The sequence below is a fragment of the Candoia aspera genome, chromosome 1, assembly GCF_035149785.1.
Source record: "Candoia aspera isolate rCanAsp1 chromosome 1, rCanAsp1.hap2, whole genome shotgun sequence".
In the NCBI taxonomy this organism is placed as follows: domain Eukaryota; kingdom Metazoa; phylum Chordata; class Lepidosauria; order Squamata; family Boidae; genus Candoia; species Candoia aspera.
The window spans coordinates 100122926-100144373 of NC_086153.1; the positions used below are offsets into that span (position 1 = coordinate 100122926).

General features: G+C 38.8%; 1 protein-coding gene across 1 annotated transcript in view; it reads left to right on the forward strand.

The window, feature by feature from the left end:
• MAN1A1 (mannosidase alpha class 1A member 1) overlaps nt 1–21448 on the forward strand; it is an 82510-nt gene that overhangs the window by 5283 nt on the left and 55779 nt on the right. Inside the window, exon 2 of the mRNA XM_063310598.1 lies at nt 18144–18240. Coding sequence (XP_063166668.1) covers nt 18144–18240 — 97 coding nt within the window. The remainder of the gene's footprint in view (nt 1–18143; nt 18241–21448) is intronic.

Sequence of the window (21448 nt, forward strand, 5' to 3'; positions counted from 1 at the left end):
TTCTGAGGCATATATCCAAGAACATAAATATGTTATTTTGATGTGCAATCTTACTGAAATTGTTAACTTATTAAAGCTGAGAATTTTTTTTTATCATAAAAGCAAACTAAAACTCCTTAAACTTGCTTTCTAAAGGTTATAGTTTTGGCTAACAGTTTTATAAGATTGCTAATGCTATGTATTTAATAGGGCTATGCAACGAGGGACACTTAAGTCATGGCAAGACTGCATGGCAAATGGAAGTGCTACTCTTCAAAGCTTTGTGTCAGATGTCTCTGCTTGAAAATTCAGAGCAGCCTCATGACAGCCTTCCAGCCCAGGTTATCTGTATATGTATAAAATTACCAAATAAATAAATAAATATGTGTGGGCACGCACAATAGACGTTGCTGTTGGGACTGCTGGTTTGCGCCTGAAGTGAAGCGGCACAATTCACCAACCCCAGCAACTCCTCCAAATGATTTTTACAGTCATAGCATTTAGAACCTTTAAAAAGAAGCTAATCTAATCTTGACAAAATAACAGCAAAGGGAACTTGAAATCTAGTAACATAGTATTTTTAATTTCAAAATAGGGTATGTTATCATCAGAGCAAAATGGATTCTACATGTTTTGACCTGATTTGATATTGTCATATGATGAGTTAATTATATTTCCATTTGGCTAAGCCATCCCAAAAAACTCGTTAAGAATAATATAGTCACTTGACCCTACTTTTTAACTGTGTGAATCTCTAGAAATACAGTTGTCAGGAAAAATGTAGTAGCGTGATGATACTTCATCATTCTAGTGGTTCTTTGTTCTATCCGGTTATATATAGTCATATACTGTCAGACCCAGCCCAAGAATGATGAAAAATCAGTCAATTCAAACTTCAGTTCTTTATTTGCTCACACCGTATAGACAGAATCTTGCCAGACTGAAGCTGTTCTACCTTACCTAAGGGGAAATAGCCTGGGAGAGTTCTAGGGCAGGGCTATTCTGAACCTCTTCATTTTCCCACCATTGTTTCCCAAACTGTGCCTCCACTTATCACTACCACCTCCTTGGAATGTGCTCCCTCCTTCCTGAGAACCAGCACCACCACCGAAATCCATTTATAAAAAATAATAATAATAATAATAACTCAGTAGAACAAAGGACCACAAGAGTGATTGGTGGTTTTGTTGCATATGCATGAGTGGGATTGACTTTCCATTTCTCTCATAATCCCTCACCTGTCCTAGAAACCTCTTGTATAGTAGTCTAGAATTATAATGCAGGGTTGCTGTTGTTGCTTGTGCTTTCAAGTCATTGTTGATTCCTGGTGACTGCCTGGGCTAGTGCTTGCAGTCTTCTTCGCAAGATTTTCGGAAGTGGTTTGCCCTTGCCTTCTTCCTAGGGCTAAGAGAGAGTGAATGGCCCAAAGTCCCCAAATTGGCTTCATGCCTAAGGCAGGACTAGAACTCATAGTCTCCCAGTTTCTCCCAGTTTCTAGCCTGGTGCCTTAAATGCTATATCAGACTGGCTCTCATAATACAGTTTGGGATGATGCTTTTTTAGGAGTTGTCTAAAATATGTTTATAAGTTATTTTACCTAAGAGTTTTACCCTATATTGAATCAAGCAGTCCTAAACCACCTAATTACTAGAAGAAAAATGTTACAAGATAATTGACAATGGCATAATATTTAATTGACTAAACTTCATCTGCAGACATGTGTTTTATTTTCTAACATGTTTCTTTAGCTCTGGCATGGCTAACTGCTGAATAATTATTAAAATACAGCTTTCCCAGAGCTGCTGTATAAAAGGAAGAGTTAGGCTTGCTTACATGGTTCTTGTTCTCCACCCATCTGCAGCTTTGAGAAATGCAGTACATGTATGTTTACAAGATTAAAAGTATATTTTCAGCATTGTTATCAGATTGTTAACATATCATTAACACATCTATAATGATGATTCATCTATGAGATTTATATAAAATTATGTATAATATTCAGACTCAAATTGCTAAAATAATTGAGTAATTTTAAAGTCTTGCTTAACTCTAAAAGTTTTCAGGAAAGATTAAAGATGTAATAGAATAATCCAAAGTCATGAAGCATTTCTTTAGCAAAACACAAGAACCTTAGTTTTCATTCAAAAATGAAAACTTTAGTTCATTGTTACATTATATGTTTTTAATTGTTTTTTCCAGCTGTAAAGAGTTTTAATGTTCTCTCTTACTATATCCTGCTGTCAATGCATAATACCTTTGTAATTTGAGGAGAAACTACCTTTTACTTCCTTCTTTTTCTTGACGATGCAACAGCTGATGGACCCAAGTCAACAACAACCCACGGTTTATACATATTTGTTTCCACAAAAACATTAATTCATATGTAAATTCTCACTGAGTTGGTATTGATTTTGGAGTCCTATCAGCCATACCTGTACATACTCATCATACTATTCTTTTTTGAGATAAGCAACACAATACAGAGCACAGAAAGAATAAAAGTAGGAGGCAGCACTATTCATTATACTTATCTGTACTGCATTTCCAAATTTTGCTCATTGCTATATACCTTTCCAGATGAACTGTATAAACTAATCTGCCTGTAGTTTTTGTATCTACTCTTTTTACCTTTCCCTTTCTGTAAAGGAACAATAATGGCATTGTCAGGAAAGATGCAGTTTTCACGAACATGTTTAACGTCATATAGGCACTCTATAAGCAGCCCACATTTGTATTTTAACATTTCTCCTAAGACACCATCTACACCTGCAACTTTCTCTACATTCATGACTTCGTCAATTTTTTTCTTGGACATTTTCATTTATAGAACGTGTTTCAATTCCACTCTTCAACCTATCATTATTATTCCTATGCAGGTCTCTAAAATATACCTCCAGTATACCTCACTTAGGTTTTACCTCAATTAATTTAGCCATTTTTGTTTTAATTTTCTTCACTCTGCCCTCTTAACCCACTTCCAAAATACTTTTTTTTTATTTCCATCTAATTCTGCATTTTGCCTCTTAATTTTAAGCATTTCTTACTCTCTTTGACTGTGTTCTCTATAGCTATCTTTTTCTCTCACCCTCAATTATTGAAGCATTTACTTACATGCATTTTTTCCTAATCCTTAGCCTGTATATTCAACTTTCATTCTTGTTTCTTTTACTTTTTTTGTTTTATTCTATGTCCACAGCCTTCCCAAGTATCTTAGATATGTTGTACATATGTAATGCTATTTTTCTTTTTCATTTTATTAATGCATGTTCTTTACCATACACTCCTTATACATTCCCAGTCTCATTCTTTATATGCCATAGTCATCAGCAGATGGTCCTATGAATATTAACCTCCAGTACTCATCATAACTCTGGTCAGCCAAGGCTTTGACATACTTCTTCTCTTGACTCTTCCACACAGGAGGAAAGCTAAGAAAACTAAATAGCACCAAATAGCACCATGCAGGATGTTGTTGTTGTTGTTCTGCAGCCACAAACACTGGTTTGTTAAGAGAAGCAAATCGTAGTAGTAAGAGAAGCAAACCATAGTAGTGATAAACCAGCTTTGGTCCTAACTTGTTAAGAGAAGCAAATTGTAGTAGTGAGAAGCAAATCGTAGTAGTGAGAAGCAAACCATGGGGAAGCAAACCATCTGGGTTAATTACTCATAAGCCACCAGGAAGCAGAGTCAACTGAGAGTGATTGAGTAGTATATAACAGCATGCTTTTTATTCCTGGGTAATCCAGAATCCTTTTCAACTGCTGTGTGGAAACATTCCCATAACCACTCCCTTGTTAATAAACATGAAATACTGTTATGTGGTTGTATGTGTTTGCCTGTATATATAGCTAATACACAAATTTTTAACCTAAAATATTTTCTGCTATGGCACCAGTTTTGAAGTTCATTTTCTGGAGTATTAGGTTAATTGTATTCCTCTATAGAGAAAATGCTAAGAACATTTCAGCACACTCCTAATGTGGATTAAAGTTTATCTTCTTGCTTATGAATTATTTTCCTTGCTCTCAAGTATATTGTATAAAATTAAGAATTTAAATAGGATTTTATTAGCATTCTTGTAAATCAGTTTGAGTTTATGCTGTACTATAAATGTATAAATGAAGCTCATTATACATGTGTTAAATTAAACAAAAATATACACCAGGACAGGGTGACAAATAAACTTGGTAATATCTTCAAGTCATCCATTTCGCATAATGTGTGTTGTTGAGATATACTTGTGTTCCCAGACTCAGAAATCCTAACTACGCATGTATAATTGGGCCTCCTATTTTTGTCAGTGCATACACTGCTATCTGCTATAGGAATTGTGCAAGAAGGAAATATGTGAGCCCAAGCACCCTTTCTGCTCTATACCAGTTATAAGGTGAAAGGTCTTTCAGCAGATTCTTGCTGTGTGCATTAAAAAAGAAATTAATCCTTTTATTGCTATATTGATTAGGCCAGGACCTGTGCCACAAATGAACAGAGTGTTATAAAAAGTTGGATTGTTACTAGATGGGATTCTTTGCAATTGCCAGGAAAATATCAGATATGGATAGCCAGATAAAAAAGTATTCCTATATTCATTTCCTTAAACTATTTGCTTTTATGTTATTAACAGATGTTTAATTACATTAGCTTTATCTTTGGATCTCTGAGGGCGACAGTGTTTGAAAGTCATTTGATCCATTTTTTCTAGTGGCATGTATCAAACATGTACACATGCATACAGTTTGAGTACAAAGCCAGTACTTTATAAAAATAATAGATTGTAAATAAAACTAATACCTGTCTCTAATGCACTTTATGCAACAGTGGCCACAGTATGTCTGTGCTGACATCGTACAGTAGGTTTCCTGAGAATTTTCTGAACTTTCAGTGAGTTCAATGGATTGGCTTCCCATTTCATCCTCCTCTGCAACTTCCATCAGATGAAACAGTTGCTGTTGGGTAGCAATTGACAGAGGAGTCTGCTGTGATTAGTTTTGTGTCTGTTAGAATGGTCCTGCTTCCTTTCTTACCTTCTACCCTGCAATGGCTGAAATTGATCCCTGAGGCCAGAGGAGATCCAGGAAAGAGAAGTAGAGGACTTTGCTTCAAGTTGTCTTTAAGAAATAGGGAAATATTTTAGGCAGAAGCTGCATTAAATTTTAATTTCTTTGGTCTGTGTATACTTAAATCTTATACTTCTCACAGTCTTCTCAGAGTTTCCTGATTAGAGCAGCATATAAACCACATCAAGTAAGCAAATAAATAATAAGCAAGGTCAACAATACTGTATCTACTTCAGTCTATTATGCATGTATAAGGTTTGTGTGAGGACACTTCGTTGCATCTAAATCACTTGTAATAACTTTTCCTGAGAAGTTCTGTAAACTCAGAATCTGATGGAATTGTAACAAACCAGTGCAACCTTATGGTCTTTGGATTTTTTTTTAGTTTAACCAATTTACCAGCTGCTGTACATTGTAAATTGATCAGCTGTACATTCTAGATCCTCCAGTACTGCATTTGTTGTTTATTCATTCAGTCGCTTCCGACTCTTCGTGACTTCATGGACCAGTCCACGCCAGAGCTTCCTGTCGGTCGTCAACACCCCCAGCTCCCCCAGGGACGAGTCCGTCACCTCTAGAATATTATCCATCCATCTTGCCCTTGGTCGGCCCCTCTTCCTTTTGCCTTCCACTCTCCCTAGCATCAACATCTTCTCCAGGGTGTCCTGTCTTCTCATTATGTGGCCAAAGTATTTCAGTTTTGCCTTGAATATCATTCCCTCAAGTGAGCAGTCTGGCTTTATTTCCTGGAGGATAGACTGGTTTGATCTTCTTGCAGTCCAAGGCACTCTCAGAATTTTCCTCCAACACCACAGTTCAAAAGCATCGATCTTCCTTCTCTCAGCCTTCCCTGTGGTCCAGCTCTCGCAGCCATATGTTACTACGGGGAACACCATTGCTTTAACTATGCGGACCTTTGTTGTCAGTGTGATGTCTCTGCTCTTAACTATTTTATCGAGATTTGTCATTGCTCTTCTCCCAAGGATTAAGCGTCTTCTGATTTCCTGACTGCAGTCAGCATCTGCAGTAATCTTCGCACCTAGAAATACAAAGTCTTTCACTGCTTCTACATTTTCTCCCTCTATTTGCCAGTTATCAATCAAGCTGGTTGCCATAATCTTGGGTTTTTTGAGGTTTAGTTGCAAGCCAGCTTTTGCACTTTCTTCTTTCACCTTCATCATAAGGCTCCTCAGTTCCTCTTCGCTTTCAGCCATCAAAGTGGTATCATCTGCATATCTGAGATTGTTAATGTTTCTTCCAGCGATTTTAACTCCAGCCTTGGATTCCTCAAGCCCAGCATGTTGCATGATGTGTTCTGCGTACAAGTTGAATAGGTAGGGTGAGAGTATACAGCCCTGCCGTACTCCTTTCCCAATCTTAAACCAGTCCGTTGTTCCGTGGTCTGTTCTTACTGTTGCTACTTGGTCGTTATACAGATTCTTCAGGAGGCAGACAAGATGACTTGGTATCCCCATACCGCTAAGAACTTGCCACAATTTGTTATGGTCCATACAGTCAAAGGCTTTAGAATAGTCAATAAAACAGAAATAGATGTTTTTCTGAAACTCCCTGGCTTTTTCCATTATCCAGCGGATATTGGCAATTTGGTCCCTAGTTCCTCTGCCTTTTCTAAACCCAGCTTGTACATCTGGCAATTCTCGCTCCATGAATTGCTGAAGTCTACCTTGCAGGACCTTGAGCATTACCTTACTGGCATGTGAAATGAGTGCCACAGTTCAATAGTTTGAACATTCTTTAGTGTTTCCCTTTTTTGGTATGGGGATATAAGTTGATTTTTTCCAATCTGATGGCCATTCCTGTGTTTTCCAAATTTGCTGGCATATAGCATGCAAATGTGAGTAGATCAATAGGTACCGCTTCGGCGGGAAGGTAACGTCATTCCGTGTCGTCACGCTGGCCACATGACCCGGAAAATGTCTATGGACAACGCCGGCTCTAAGGCTTAGAAACGGAGATGAGCACCGCCCCCTAGAGTCGGACACGACTGGACTTTACGTCAAGGAAGCATGCATTACCTTGACAGCATCATCTCGCAAGATTTTGAACAGTTCAGCTGGGATGCCATCATCTCCTGCTGCCTTGTTATTAGCAATGCTTCTTAAGGCCCATTCAACCTCACTCTTCAGGATGTCTGGCTCTAGCTCACTGACCACACCGTCAAAGCTATCCCCAATATTGTTATCCTTCCTATACAGATCTTCCATATATTCTTGCCACCTTTTCTTAATCTCTTTTTCTTCTGTTAGGTCCTTGCCATCTTTGTTTTTGATCATACCCATTTTTGCCTGGAATTTACCTCCGATATTTCTAATTTTCTGGAAGAGGTCTCTTGTCCTTCCTATTCTATTGTCTTCTTCCACTTCCGCGCATTGCTTGTTTAAAAATAATTCCTTATCTCTTCTGGCTAACCTCTGGAATTTTGCATTTAATTGGGCATATCTCCCCCTATCACTGTTGCCTTTTGCTTTCCTTCTTTCTTGGGCTACTTCTAGTGTCGCAGCAGACAGCCACTTTCCTTCTTGGTTTTCTCTTTCTTTGGGATGTATTTTGTTGCCGCCTCCTGAACAATGTTGCGAACTTCTGTCCAGAGTTCTTCCGGGACCCTATCTACTAAGTCCAGTCCCTTAAATCGATTCTTTACCTCCACTGCATATTCCTGAGGGATATTAGTGAGCTCATATCTAGCTGATCTGTGGGTCTTCCCTAATCTCTTGAGTCTGATCCTAAATTGTGCAAGAAGAAGTTCGTGATCAGAACTACAGTCAGCTCCAGGTCTTGTTTTTACCGACTGTATAGATGTCCTCCACCTTTGGCTGCAAAGGATGTAGTCAATCTGATTTCGATGTTGTCCATCTGGTGAAATCCATGTATAAAGCCGTCTCTTAGGTTGTTGGAAGAGAGTGTTCGTTATGCAGAGTGAGTTGTCTTGGCAAAATTCTATCAGCCTATGTCCTGCTTCATTTTGTTCTCCCAGGCCATGCTTACCTGTAATTCCAGGTGTCATTTGACTGCCCACCTTAGCATTCCAGTCTCCCGTGATGAAAATAACATCTCTTTTAGGCATGTTGTCCAGTAGGTGCTGCAGATCCTCATAGAACTGCTCTACTTCAGCTTCTTCAGCATCTGTGGTTGGGCCGTATATTTGGATCACTGTAATGTTAGATGGCTTGCCCTGAATTCGAATTGAGATCATTCTATCGTTTTTTGTATTGTATCCAAGCACTGCTTTAGCCACTTTACTATTAATTATGAAGGCTACTCCATTTCTTCTGTGGTCCTCTTGTGCACAGTAGTAGATCTGGTGGTCATTTGATGTGAAGTGGCCCATTCCAGTCCATTTCAGTTCTCTGATGCCCAAAATGTCTATCTTTAATCTTGACATCTCACCAATAACCACATCCAATTTGCCCTGGCTCATAGATCTTACATTCCAGGTTCCAATGGCATGTTGATCCTTAGAACATCGGATTCGCCGTTCACCACCAGCACCGTCGGCTACTAACCGTCCTTTCAGCTTTGAGCTAGCTGCGTCATCACGTCTGGGGCTAGTTGAACTCATCCTCTGTTCCTCCCCAGTAGCATTTTGACTATCTTCCGACCTGGGGGTCTCATCTTCCGATGGTATACCAACATATCTCTGGTTGTACTGATCCATTGAGTTTTCATGGCAAGAATACTGGGGTGGGTTGCCATTACCTTCCCCAGGGATCGCATTTAGTCTGACCTCTCTGTCATGACCTTCCCATCTTGGGTGGCCCTTCACGGTTTAGCTCATGGCATCATTGAGGTGCTCAAGCTCCAGCACCACGACAAGGTAACAATCCTTTGCTGAAGCCAGTACTGCATATTTACAGTTTTAAGTCTTTAAAGTTGAAAAGTGTTTTTATGCTTCTCTTTTTTTTTTTTCTAGTAAAGTTTTATCTTTCTTGACCGCTTGTGAAATCAGGGATGGGAGAAAGGTTGGCATCTCTAGTCATATTTCTCAGTGCTATATGATAAAGAGGCAGTGCTACAGCAACAATTTCATTATTTCCTTCTTAACTTCCAACTTATCAGAAAGGCAATAATTAGCAGAGAAGACACTAGGGAGATTGGTGATAACAGGACTGCCAAGCTGCTACCTCTAAGAAGAAAGCATGGCCAGGGTATGAAGAACCAGAAGGTTTCTGAGAGAGCTGGTTTGCAGTCTCTTATTTTCATGTTATTTTTAAAGAAAAACTACTTCAGACAAGTCTGATTTGGATCCCAGGAAGATGCAGTTAATAACTAGAGCAACTAACAAAACAGAACTCAGAGAAGTTGGAAAAGGTATACACCCACCCACACAAATATTTCATAGTCTTAGCATCTGGCAAAGCAGTAAAGGCAGACATCTGCAACGTATTTAAGTGTTTTGGGGATTACTGCCTGGACTAAAAATGAGCAGTGATAATATGCCTGCAGCTTGTTTAATGTTGGCAAATTTCCTCCTTGCTTTTTTTCCTAATCTGCATTTAACTGTGGTTTATTCTTCATTGTGAAAAGACAAAATCTGTGTTTGTGATACTAGAGCCAAGTTGAAATGTCCCTGCCCTTAACTTTACAGCTAGTTCACCCACTGTGAAAAGGAGCCTGCCTTTTTGTAGCAGTTATTCAAAAGGCCATAGAAATTTTTGCAGGATGTTGTGCATCTCCCTGCTCACATAAATGCCTGTTCCTCCCACAGAGCTTTCAGATGGCAGTAACAGTACATGGTGCATGCCTTCACCTGTAGGGTTGACTGTTGCTTATTATTTTATAAGTATCTCCCTTGAAGAAGGGATATGGGTTAATGCCATTAAGGACAAGTAAAGATAGTTCAGAGATAAGGGCAATGCTTTCTATTTTGAGTAGAAAGTATTCTGCTCACCTCTGAACACCAACTGGGAGTCAGAAGACACAATGAAAACTCCTTAATCTCACAACACATGGACAGACTCAACCATAGTTTCAACTGGGAAACTGTGAGCATCCTAGACCAAGTTAAATCCAAAAAACGCTAGGGAATTCTTGGAAGCTTGGCATTCAGCTAAATCAATAGACACATAGAGATGAATCACATTTAAACACCATTCAAAAGAGACAATAAAAAAGCTAAGAAGGAAACAAAAAAAACAGAACACATCCTCTACAGCAGCCATCACCCAGAGAAGCAGAGATTAACACCAGACAACCAATCAAGCAGAAAACCATACCCTAATCAAGGCACTACCAAGGAGGAAACCACACCCCCACCAGCACTGGCAGGGCAAGCTACTGCATATAAACCAGGAGCAAACCCCACACTCCCTGGCACTGACGATGTTACCTAGTTGGGTAATGAAACATCTGCAAGCAAACAACCAAGCTCAGAGAGCACCAAGGACTCCACAAAAATATTTATCCACAAATATTTAGTGTAGGCTAATTGTGTTGCCTCAAGTGTTTTTTTTTTTTTGCTTTATTGTTTCAAACTTAATTTGAGCTTAATCTTATGACTGTAACAATGATGAATTCCAGTGATAGCATACACATTCACCATTTACCATATTTTCTTGGTGTAGTGCATTTAATATCACTTTGTACAGCCCTTAATAGCCCACATGGCACATTTAGCAGACTTGATTGTTCTAAAATAGCTAAGCAGAATTAGTACTTACTTGGGAGACCATCAGGGAATCCCAGGATGGTAAGATAGACTGGGAAGGCTGCATAATCACCAGGAGTCAATATATATTGGAAAAACTTGACTGTTCTTTATTCCATAATCATTAATGAAGGAAGAGTAATACACCTTTTCTAAAACATTCGTGTATTCTATTGAACACATTCTTATTGAAGTTATAGGTGGAATTCAGCAATATATTGTTTTTTATTCAGCAGAACAAAATAAAGGCAACTCTCCCTACCTGGTGAAGTCTTTATGCACCCTCAAAGCCTGTTCTAAAAAAAGTTCCAACCTCTTTGATAGGGTTTTAATAGTTCATTGGGTAGGGATTGTAGAGGGAGAAAACATCCCATTACAGGTAGTCTTCATTTAACAACTGCCTCGTTTAGCGACCACTTCATTTAGCAACCATTTGCAATTATGGTGGTGATGAAAAAGTAACTTTATGACCAATCCTCACATTTATACCTTCACTGGTCTGTAAAGCAAAGGAAACCTGAAGTAAAATCATAAGCAGAGTTGTGGTTTCTTTTATTTATTTATTTATTTCTCATATTTCTACCCGACTCATCTTGCAAGCGACTCTGGGCAGTTTTCACTTACTGACAACTTCACTTAATGACCAAGTTGCCAGTCCCAATTGTGGTCACTAAACAAGAACTGCCTGTATAGCTGCAGTTAGATAGAATCCAGCATTTTCCCAGTGCTGGAGTCCATCTAAAGTGTTCTATCATTATTTCTTCTCCTGTTATAATATAGTGAACTATCACAAGATTGGGTTTGATATCATGACCAAAGCTTCAACTTCTTGCAGCCTCATATCCTTCACATATGTTACTATCCTTCCTTCTCACACTTAAGACAAATTTTCAATTGCATATAAATTACCAGTTTGCCCCACCCTGTTCTATCTCAGGTTTGAGAAAAAGTGGAAACTGTAGCATGACCTGGTACCCTCCAATTGGGGAAAGTTGCCATAACATGTTATCTCATATGGTGTTGTGAGATATGGCTGGTGAGAATTGCACTATGTGGTGTAAGGGATGTTGAAAGCTCAAGAGTTCTGTAAGATTTATTCAGGTTCCAAACATAGTATGTTAGAAATAGAAATCATTGTCTAAAATCAAGCTAGGAATCATGGAGATATGGTTCTTGTCAGTTTGAAATAAATCCTACATCAGCTCTTCTTGCTGCTAAAGTGCTATTGAGCGGCAAGCAAGGAATGGCCATAAATTTGCAGTTTAACTATTGAGAAGACATTGGACTTGGCACTTACTGAGATAATTGCAGTGGCTTGTTTGGTCTGTAAGACTCTTTTCTGTTCATTTGAACAGATAGTAAAATAATTTTTTTGGTTCTCTCGAAAACGACTTGATGGTATACATAATCAATTGACTAAAATTGCAAATAATGTTATATGTAACACTTTAGTGAAAGGCAGATTACTGTACATCAACAGACTAAAGAAATGCAGAGTGAGTAACCAGCTGTAAAAACAATATAAAAGAGATAATATTTTGGTTCTTATTTTCTGAACAGTTAAGGTTGAAGGTTGAATCAATCTGCATTTTAAAATCATCTGGAAAAGTGAAGATTAGCTTATCATTCACAATTTTAAATGGGCCACCTCCTGAAGGGTCATCTCCAGAATAGCTGTTGGTTGGAAGGGGTGTGACCAGAGAGCTACAGATTGTCTTTGGAGGGACTATTACTTCTACTGAGTAAGCAGAGATTGTAGGAGGATATAAAGCTAGGTTCTAGGAAGTGAGCTCACTGAGCAAGTAAATATGAATTGCTGGTCAACTTCAGCAGGCAAATTTAAGGGGAATCGTACAGGTGAAATGACTCTTGGTCAAAGAGGATGCTAGAAGTTCTGTTTTTCTGTTTTTTCCCCACTAAGGTAACTGTTTGCATTTTAAAGAAAGAGCAATCAGAGAAGCACAGGCAGATTCTGACAGTGCAAGCTGGTAGAAAAGATTATTAAAGTATATAAAGAGATCTTGAATGAAAAATAAAAATTACCATTAGTTGCAAAAATATAGTCTAGCATGCAAATTTTGATAAGATCTACATATACAAATTAAAAGTGTAATCCTAAAAGACAAGTGAGAGAGATAGTTTAGTGTTAAAAACACCAGGCTAGAAAATGGAACACTGTGAGTTCTAGTGCTGCTTTAGGCACAAAGCCAACTAGGTGACTTTGGGCCAGTCACTCTCTCAACCCTAGGAAGAAGACTATGGCAAATCATTTCTGAAAATGTTTGTTTGTTCTTGCCAAGAGAACTGCACCGACTTACCCATGTAGTTGCCAGGAGTCAAGACTGACTTAAAGGTGAGATAGAAATAGAGACAGAGAGATGACAAGTGAAGGCCAGAAGAGGATTGGAAAGAGTGACATGTCAAAGTTGGCAGCCATATTCAACTAGGATATGCTTAGGATAGAGTTTTCAGCATAGAAACATCTGAGCTTTGATCCAGGGGAACTGAACCACTAGGCTTGTGTGCTGCAAACTATAAGGGGAAAAGGAAAACAAGACATCTACAGCTATCTAAATCTAAACCCCAAGAACTTTAAAAATTAGATATAAGTAAAATCACAAAAATCACAAAGAACAGAAGGCCTCCATTGCTAGACTTGTCTTCTGATGAGGAAGAACAAGAGGGAGTAGATCCAGGGGCATCTAGGGATAATAGTTCTGGAGGGTATGATTCCAGCAGTGCTGAAGCCCGTGACTCCACTCCGGCTGAGGCAGATCCAGCAAGACCCCAGGACTCCCAGCCTGCACTGACTCACAGCCTCTCACAGTCTGAAGATCAGCCACCCAGTCCCAAGCAGAGACATGCTTTAACAATACAACAGCAAAGGACTGAGCTCTGCAGGTCAGATAAGGTAAAGGTAAAGGTTTCCCTTGACGTAAAGTCCAGTCGAATCCGACTCTAGGGGGCGGTGCTCATCTCCGTTTCTAAGCCTTGGAGCCGGCGTTGTCATAGACACTTCCGGATCATGTGGCCAGCATGACGACTCGGAACGCCGTTACCTTCCCACCGAAGCGGTACCTATTGATCTACTCACATTTGCATGTTTTCGAACTGCTAGGTGAGCAGGAACTGGGATGAGCAACGGGAGCTCACCCCGCCGCGCGGTTTCGAACCGCCGACCTTCCGATCGACAGCTCAGCGGTTTAACCCGCAGTACCACCACGTCCCTTCGCAGGTCAGATAGACCAGCCAAAAAGCAGGCCAACAGGAGAGTAGACTCTTAAGGTGTAATGCATCTCCACTCAGCTTGGCTTATTTATTGGCTTGACAGAAAACACTGAGAACAACTTTTCAAGCTTCATCTCTGTCATGTTTATCTTGCTTTGGACTCTGGGTTCCACCTCACTATGTCTCTTGTCTTGTCCATTCAGTTTCTCACTTTTTTATTGGACTCCTGATCTCAACCTGGGCCAAGCCTTTGACTACGTTGGGATTATCCATCTTTAGATATAGGTAAAAAGGACTCTTTCCTTTTAAAAGTTTTGCCCGAACTCACATATCACTGCACTGTAGTGGACATCCAACTTGCTATCTTGTTGGCTGGGAATCAGCAATGCTGACACAGAAACTATCTTTAACATGACAATTAAGTGAATATATTGATTAATTATGTGCTATCAAGTTGGTGTTGACTATTAATGACCACACAGATAGATTTTCTTCAGGATGACCTGGTCCTTCAGTCTTTCAATGCACACATTGCTGCTGTAGTTGAATCCATCCACCTTGCTCCTGGTTGTCTTCCTCTGCTTCCTTCCATCTTTTTCAACATTATAGAATACTTCAGAGAGCTAGGTCTTCACATAATGTGTCCAAAATATGATCATTTGAGACTGGTCATTTCTGCCTCAAGTGAGAACTTTGGTTTGATTTGTTCGATGATCCATTTGTTTCTTTTCTTAGCTAAAGGGGATATATAGCTAGTTCAGAATTTGTACTAAAAGAATGGTCATCCATTGTTTCTTATCAGATTGAAGGGAGGTATCGAGTGGGAGCCACAGAGTTCAGTTCTGGGTCCTGCATTCATTAACCTTTTAAAAAAAGGTTAAAGAAATGGGATGAAGGTAACTGTAGAGGAGTACAGACATAACCTTGAATAAAGCAGGGTGACTATATAAACATTAGCTTAGCCTTGAAAGAGAGAAGGGGGTGAGAAAGAAAGTCAAGATTGCACTACCTTGATTCTCTTTGGTATAAGAGGGGAAAAGAGAAAGGCGTTCATGTTTCTTTATTATATCTTGCAACATTAGTTCCAGCAGTCCTTGTGAAATTTGGCCTGGCCTGGCTACTTTGAAGGACTGATAGTAACAGAATGAAATGTAATAGGGGCAAATATAGAGTTATTCACTTAGGAAACAGGTATAGGATGGACAAAAACATCACATGAAAAAGATCCTGGAATTAGTTGTTTCCAAACTGAATATGAGTCAGTTGTGCAAAGTGGCTGTTTAAAAGACAAATGCAATTCTAGGTTGCATGAACAGAAGTATAGTTCCCAAATTACAGGATGTAGGCGTTCCAGTATATTCTGCACTCCTCAGACCTGACCTCAGTTATGGTGTCCACTTTTGGGCTCTGCACTGTAAGAAGGATTCAGTGAAATTTAAACCAGGTTGAAAGAAATTGGGTGTCTACCATTGAGAAAAGAAAACTGATGGGCTGTATGCTGTTACTATTTAAATAAGTGAATGGGTATCATACTAAAACTGTTCTGTATCATCCCAGAATACAAGACAGAGAAAATGGATTCTAGTTACATGAATGCAGTTTCTGTCTGAACATTAAAAAAAAAAAAAACTAATTGTAAGAGCCATTTGCACCGGGACCCATTATCCACAGAAGTGTTTGGCTACCTTTCATTGAGTATATTCAAATAGAGGCTAGGCAGCCATCTGTTCTAGAGAATCAGATATTAGGATTGATTTAATTTGAATTTCTGTACTCAGCAGGAGAGTTACGTTTAATAACCTAGCTGAATTTTTCTGATTCTGTCATTCTGGGTAAGCAGTTCTTTAGTCAAACACTTCACATAGATGTTTCATTCCAATACAATTCTTAAATGAAACTGTGCTGAGTATTCTTAAAACCCAGCCATAGCGTAATATTTCTGACTAGCAGAGTTGTTACTGGAATATTTTATCTGGATCCAAACTTTTACTGTAGAATGACTTAATAGAGTGCATATATAACCAAATAATTTTAAATATAATATGCATGCCATTTACCGCTCAAGCAGGAGCAGGAAATGATGTGTATGAATTGAATATTGCCAAATTTTCTCTCAAACACAATGTTAATAGTCTTAGAAGAATCTGTAGGTATGGAAGATTAGATTTGTCTTATGGAAATAACTTTATCTAGCATCCTTTTGAGATAGCATTTTGTTATACCTTTTTTTTAAACTGTGTTGATGCTCCATTAAAGTTCCTTTCTGCAAAGTTGGAGGAACCCATCAATTAAATAAGTTTGGATTAGAATGCCAATGTGCTTTGCAGAGTAGTACCTGGTCATTTAGCTGATTCACTTCTCAGATTGTTTTTTTAGTTCAATCTTTCTCAGCTTGCTGCCCTCTAGCATGTAACTTTAACTTACAAAATTCCCAGCACCATAGGAGGACACCAGAGTGAGAAAGTTTGTCTTGGTTATTTCAAAATTTAGCTTGGCTGGGACAATCTCTGTATTACTGAGCTGTTTCAGCTTTAGCTTTATATATCAGTCTGCTGTCCCAACTGATTTATAACGCTTTTTTGAACAAGCACACCTTTAAAACATGTGTGCATCTGTGCTGTGTGTTACATGAAGGAAAACAACATGTAGTCTAGAAATGGGAAGATAATACTTGAAATGAGAACACAATTCTAGCAAGAGAGCTTAGGTTTTAGAATTAGGCCATCCCAGTTTTTCCTGAATGCTAGGATGCTGTTGCCTCCTATCCTATCAGTGCTCCTTTCCCAGCTAAGGAAAGAAAAGAATAATCTTGGGAGAATGGGAACTGATGACAGAGGACTCTCTCCAATAAGAGAGATCTTCACAGTGTGCAAGTGATATAGGTGCATCTGTTCCTACTGTGGGTCATGATGACCCTCATATGAGGGTCATATTCTTTTATGGAGAAGAATGCTCTTTTGCATCGAGGAAACATGTGCTGCTATTCTGGTTTGTGAGAGGAAAGGAGAGTGGTGGCTATATTTAAATGTGAATGTGCGTATCCATTATTCAACACCATTCAAAGGCAATAGTACAAATTCTAACCTGTACGTGAAAAATACTTAGAGAATGCAGTAGGAGGGTTGTGAGAGGACTTTGCAACCATTCTGTATTGGTATCTGGCCTGTGCACTGCAAATTACATCTGTCTTGTGAAGGAAGTACTGCTTGCTGTAGAACAGGCATTACTGTAATTTGATTGTATCATTTTTAAGAAGAATCATCCCAGATTTGTACTAAAGTCAATGTGAATAGATTATATTTTGTTTTTGTGGCAGGAAAGGTTTTGGGATAGTGAGGAAGATGAGATACACTTTTCCTTTCCTGTGGTCCAGAAACAGTTAGCGGCCTGCTGGGGTAGTGCAGATTGCAGATTGCAAAATCTTTTGTGTGTTCTTTTCAAAATCTTGAGATTTGGGCATCTCAGAAGATTTCAGACATTTAAATTATTCTTTAAAAAATATTTTTCATTTAATTTTGGTGTCTGGTGAGGGCGTACATCTTCGTGCCAACAGATGTCACTTTGCTGATTCCTAATTTGCATAATAGTACTCAAAAGTTTGTGACACTGATATAGGAACTTATGTAAAAATTGGGAACTACTGATTCATGAAATGATATAAAATATGTACTTCTGCTTATAGTACGATGCCATCCAAGTCTCTGCCTGTGTTGTGAATTAAGACTTTAAACAGCTATGCATTTATTGGGACTTTCCCATTAACTTTCCTTTCACATTGCTAAATCATTTCAGTAAATTCTGCATTGTCTGCTAGACTTTGGATTAACTTTATGTAACTGTATGCTGTATTTGAATAAAATATCAAAATTTTACTGTTGTTTACTAGTTTTAGCCTACAGTCTCAAACAGAAATTCTTAACTGGAGTGTCTTAGTCTGTTAGCTGAACTTCTTAATGAGAATTTATGAGTCTGTATTATGTATTTCTAATTAAGAATTGGGACTAGGAGAGAATTAAAGCAGGTTCCCTGTATAACTGTAACTAAAACAGCAATATGATGTTGCTGCTAATCATGTTTAACATTAAAGTATACCTATAATATGATATGGGTTTAATTAACCATTGAATGAGTGCATTGATCTTTGGTATGCAGTATATTTTCTGCTAGTTTTCTTGCCTGATCCAAATTATAATCCTGCTTTCATTTCCCACCAGATGATGAAACATGCCTGGGATAATTATAAACATTATGCCTGGGGATTAAATGAACTGAAACCCATATCAAAACAAGGACACTCAAGCAATTTATTTGGTAAGTAATATGTACTTTCTATTTAATGACATCAACTGATTTACTATTCTGAAGTTAGAGATTACATTAGAAGCAGTGTTTCTAACTAGTTGCCGTGACGTGATTGATTATTGAAAACAATCAAAGCTGCATTTCCTTATCAGAGCTTTAATCTCTAGTTATGTCATGCCTACTGTTAAGAAAATTAGCAGCACCTGCAGACAGGGTGAAAGGCAATGATACTTTATATTCCAAAATTGGGAGAAGAATTGCAAAGGCAACTCCCTTTAACTTGCTACACCCTTCCCTGTTTATATTTTGCTACAGGTTTTTATACATTTCTTATACATAGGTAAATTTTAAATAAATAAGAATGCAAACAAAGAAATGATAGAAACCATGATGTCCTGATAAGCTTTAGTGGTCAAGAGGCTGAGCTATTAACAGCATTAAGGGACAGGGCTAGATACAATGATTCACAATATTTATTAAGATATAGGCACTTAACAAAAGACTTGAGTGTAAAAAGGAAGAATTTTCTACAATGCATATTTGTGATCAGGTAAATATCAATCTTAGTTGAACTCCATCTGAGAGACTTAATCACTTCAGCGGTGGGGAAAATTATACATTCAGGTCAATACACATATTGAAAGACCATTTGCCAGAAGATGTTACCATGTGCCAGGCATTTTAACAAAATCTATTTAGAGGTGCACAAAAGGTCTAAACAGTGGTAGATGATGGGCTTTCCTAGTTTCTACTGGGCATCTTGGGTTATGGGCTAGGCAAACTGGGCAGCTTCTACAATATTGCTTCATTGCAGTGGTAAAACCTGGAGCAAACCACAATTTTTCATCAAAGATTTTATTCTCCCTCTGCTCATATGCCCGATCTATGGGCTAAATGAGCAAAATATGGAAGCAAGACCTTAGGGGCCACTGAGTATCCATCAGAGGAAGTCCATTGACTTGAGGGTATTAGTAAGCATCCATGAGAGCTCCAAACATGCTTTTTTGATTCAGAGACAGCACGCTGAAGAGACAGCCAATATCTGGGCTTGGAAAGAATTTAAGTGAGCACAAAACAGTTCAGGAGGGGTTGCATGTTTGTCAGAGACATCTACCAGTGCATTTCCAATAGTATCAGCATCAGAAATATTCTGGTGAGACAGAGAACATAGATGAGAAGAGCAAGGCCTCAAGGAGACTTTTTACCAAGGAGGCATGCTTAACAGGTGAACCTGAGGTAGTTAGAAACTGTCTCAGTTTCCATAAAGCTCAAATCATGCATAACTCCAAAGACATATCAAGAATCTACATAGATATTAGCAGATTTCCCTTTAGCTAATTTACAGGCACGTGTCAGCATAATTAGCTACTAGAGTCTGGGAGTTAAGCAAGAGAGAAGAAATAGCATGTGGTACAGCAACAGAAGCTGATGGCCCAAGGCAAGGATTTGCAGAGTAAAAGCAGCAGCTACTGTGCACAAACATGGAGGAAAAGCAGCAGCAGTGGGACCTAATGCATTTTGTGGTAGTATGCCAATGGTTTGTTTTGTTCCGTGTGCTTCAGGGTTGACAGATTGCTCAAAGGCACAGAGTTCATGGCAGAAGAAGGTGAAAGGCTTAGAGCAGTCAGGAATTCCTACCGCAAAATAGAAACAAGAACAAATGTTAAAGCCAGAAAAGAGGATTTTGGAGCTTCAGAGCAATGAAAGGGAGTAGCAGAAGTTTTCAGAAGATTTGGTTAACTCTGCTAAGTTCAAAATCCACTGGCAGCAGTAATCCATTCCCCCAAAAGCAGTAGGCAAGGGCAAGTTTAAGATGGGATCAATTTGAAAAGCAGAATTGCCTTGGGAAATTTTCCTGGTCAATGGCTTTTTGGAGTTAATTTGAATTTAAATTTCAAGAGGTTGGGCTGAAACTATACATCCCATTTCCTTAGAATGCTTTGTCCACAAAATATCTGTAACTTGCTTCAAGTTGGAGTCATCTGCAAGCTAAGGCCATCTGAAGAGGCATTGCCAATAGAACCACTGTTGCTTCTTCATGCTGGGAAGGTGTATCTAAATAAATCCCATCTGGTATGCAATATATAATGGCTCTTAATTTGCACAGCCAATCCCAATTCTAAGTGCATTTACTACAGAGAAGTATTTGGGAATTCTGATGTCCTGGCAGTAGAATAAGGAGGAGTATCTAGGAAGCAAGGGTCAGTTTTTCCTCCTATGATATAATCAGCAAACGGTTCTGAGGCAGAAAGAGAGATAAGGGGAGGTGGAATGCTATTACTTCCACCTGCACACATTCTTGGTTGCAGGTTTAATTATAACTCCTATGTTATTTTTAGGACAATTTTTCTCCAAAGCCCAGGATTTCCATAAGAATAATATGAACCTGAGCGTGTTTGACCCTGAAAGGATAAGTCGAAGGCTTGTCCCAGATTTTGTTGTCTGTTGCTATATTTAGTGGTGTCCTTCCTTTTCCTCACCTATGAGTTTGGAAAGTGGGGAGCCTGCAACTGACTCACTTGAAGACCCATAAGCAGTGTCTTCAGCTTTTCCTTTCCTTATTTAGAAACTTGAGTTTGAATGGCCATTGTAACAATCTCATTAAGGTTTTCTCCTTGCCAGCCCAGTGAGGTAGATTTTAAGTGCAACCTTTGGCTGCAGACCCTCTACTGAAAGTGTTACAGAATTAGGACAGATTGCTTTAAGTCAGAGTCCAAACTGCTGCTGAATCATGGTTCTTAAACAGTCCATGAAATCAGCTGGGTCTTCCCCTTTTTCCTGCTTATACCTCTGCATTTTGTGCCAATCTTTATTAAGGGGACAGATTATAAAAATCTAAGATGGCTCTTCTGCATTCAGCCATGTTGTCTGTGCCAGGATCTGCATCAAGCCAGTTTGCCTTTCTAGGTAATCTCTGATATCATGGGGCCTAATTATTTTTCATGACTGGTTTACATCTGCCCATGTTGACTTGTAGCATTGGAAGACTATGGTCAGCTCTTTGAATTTATTTGGTTGTTCCTGAATTGGGGAAACATTCCCAGTGAGAGCAATGAGATCAGCAGGACTCAGGGGGTGATGCACACTTATAATAGCCTGGATCTTGGGAGCTATCTCATGGGCATTGCAAAGCCAATTATTGTGCCAATTTTGCTTGAGACCACATAGTTACACCTGGCCTAGCAAGGACAGTGTTTTTTCCAGTTTTCTGGTAACT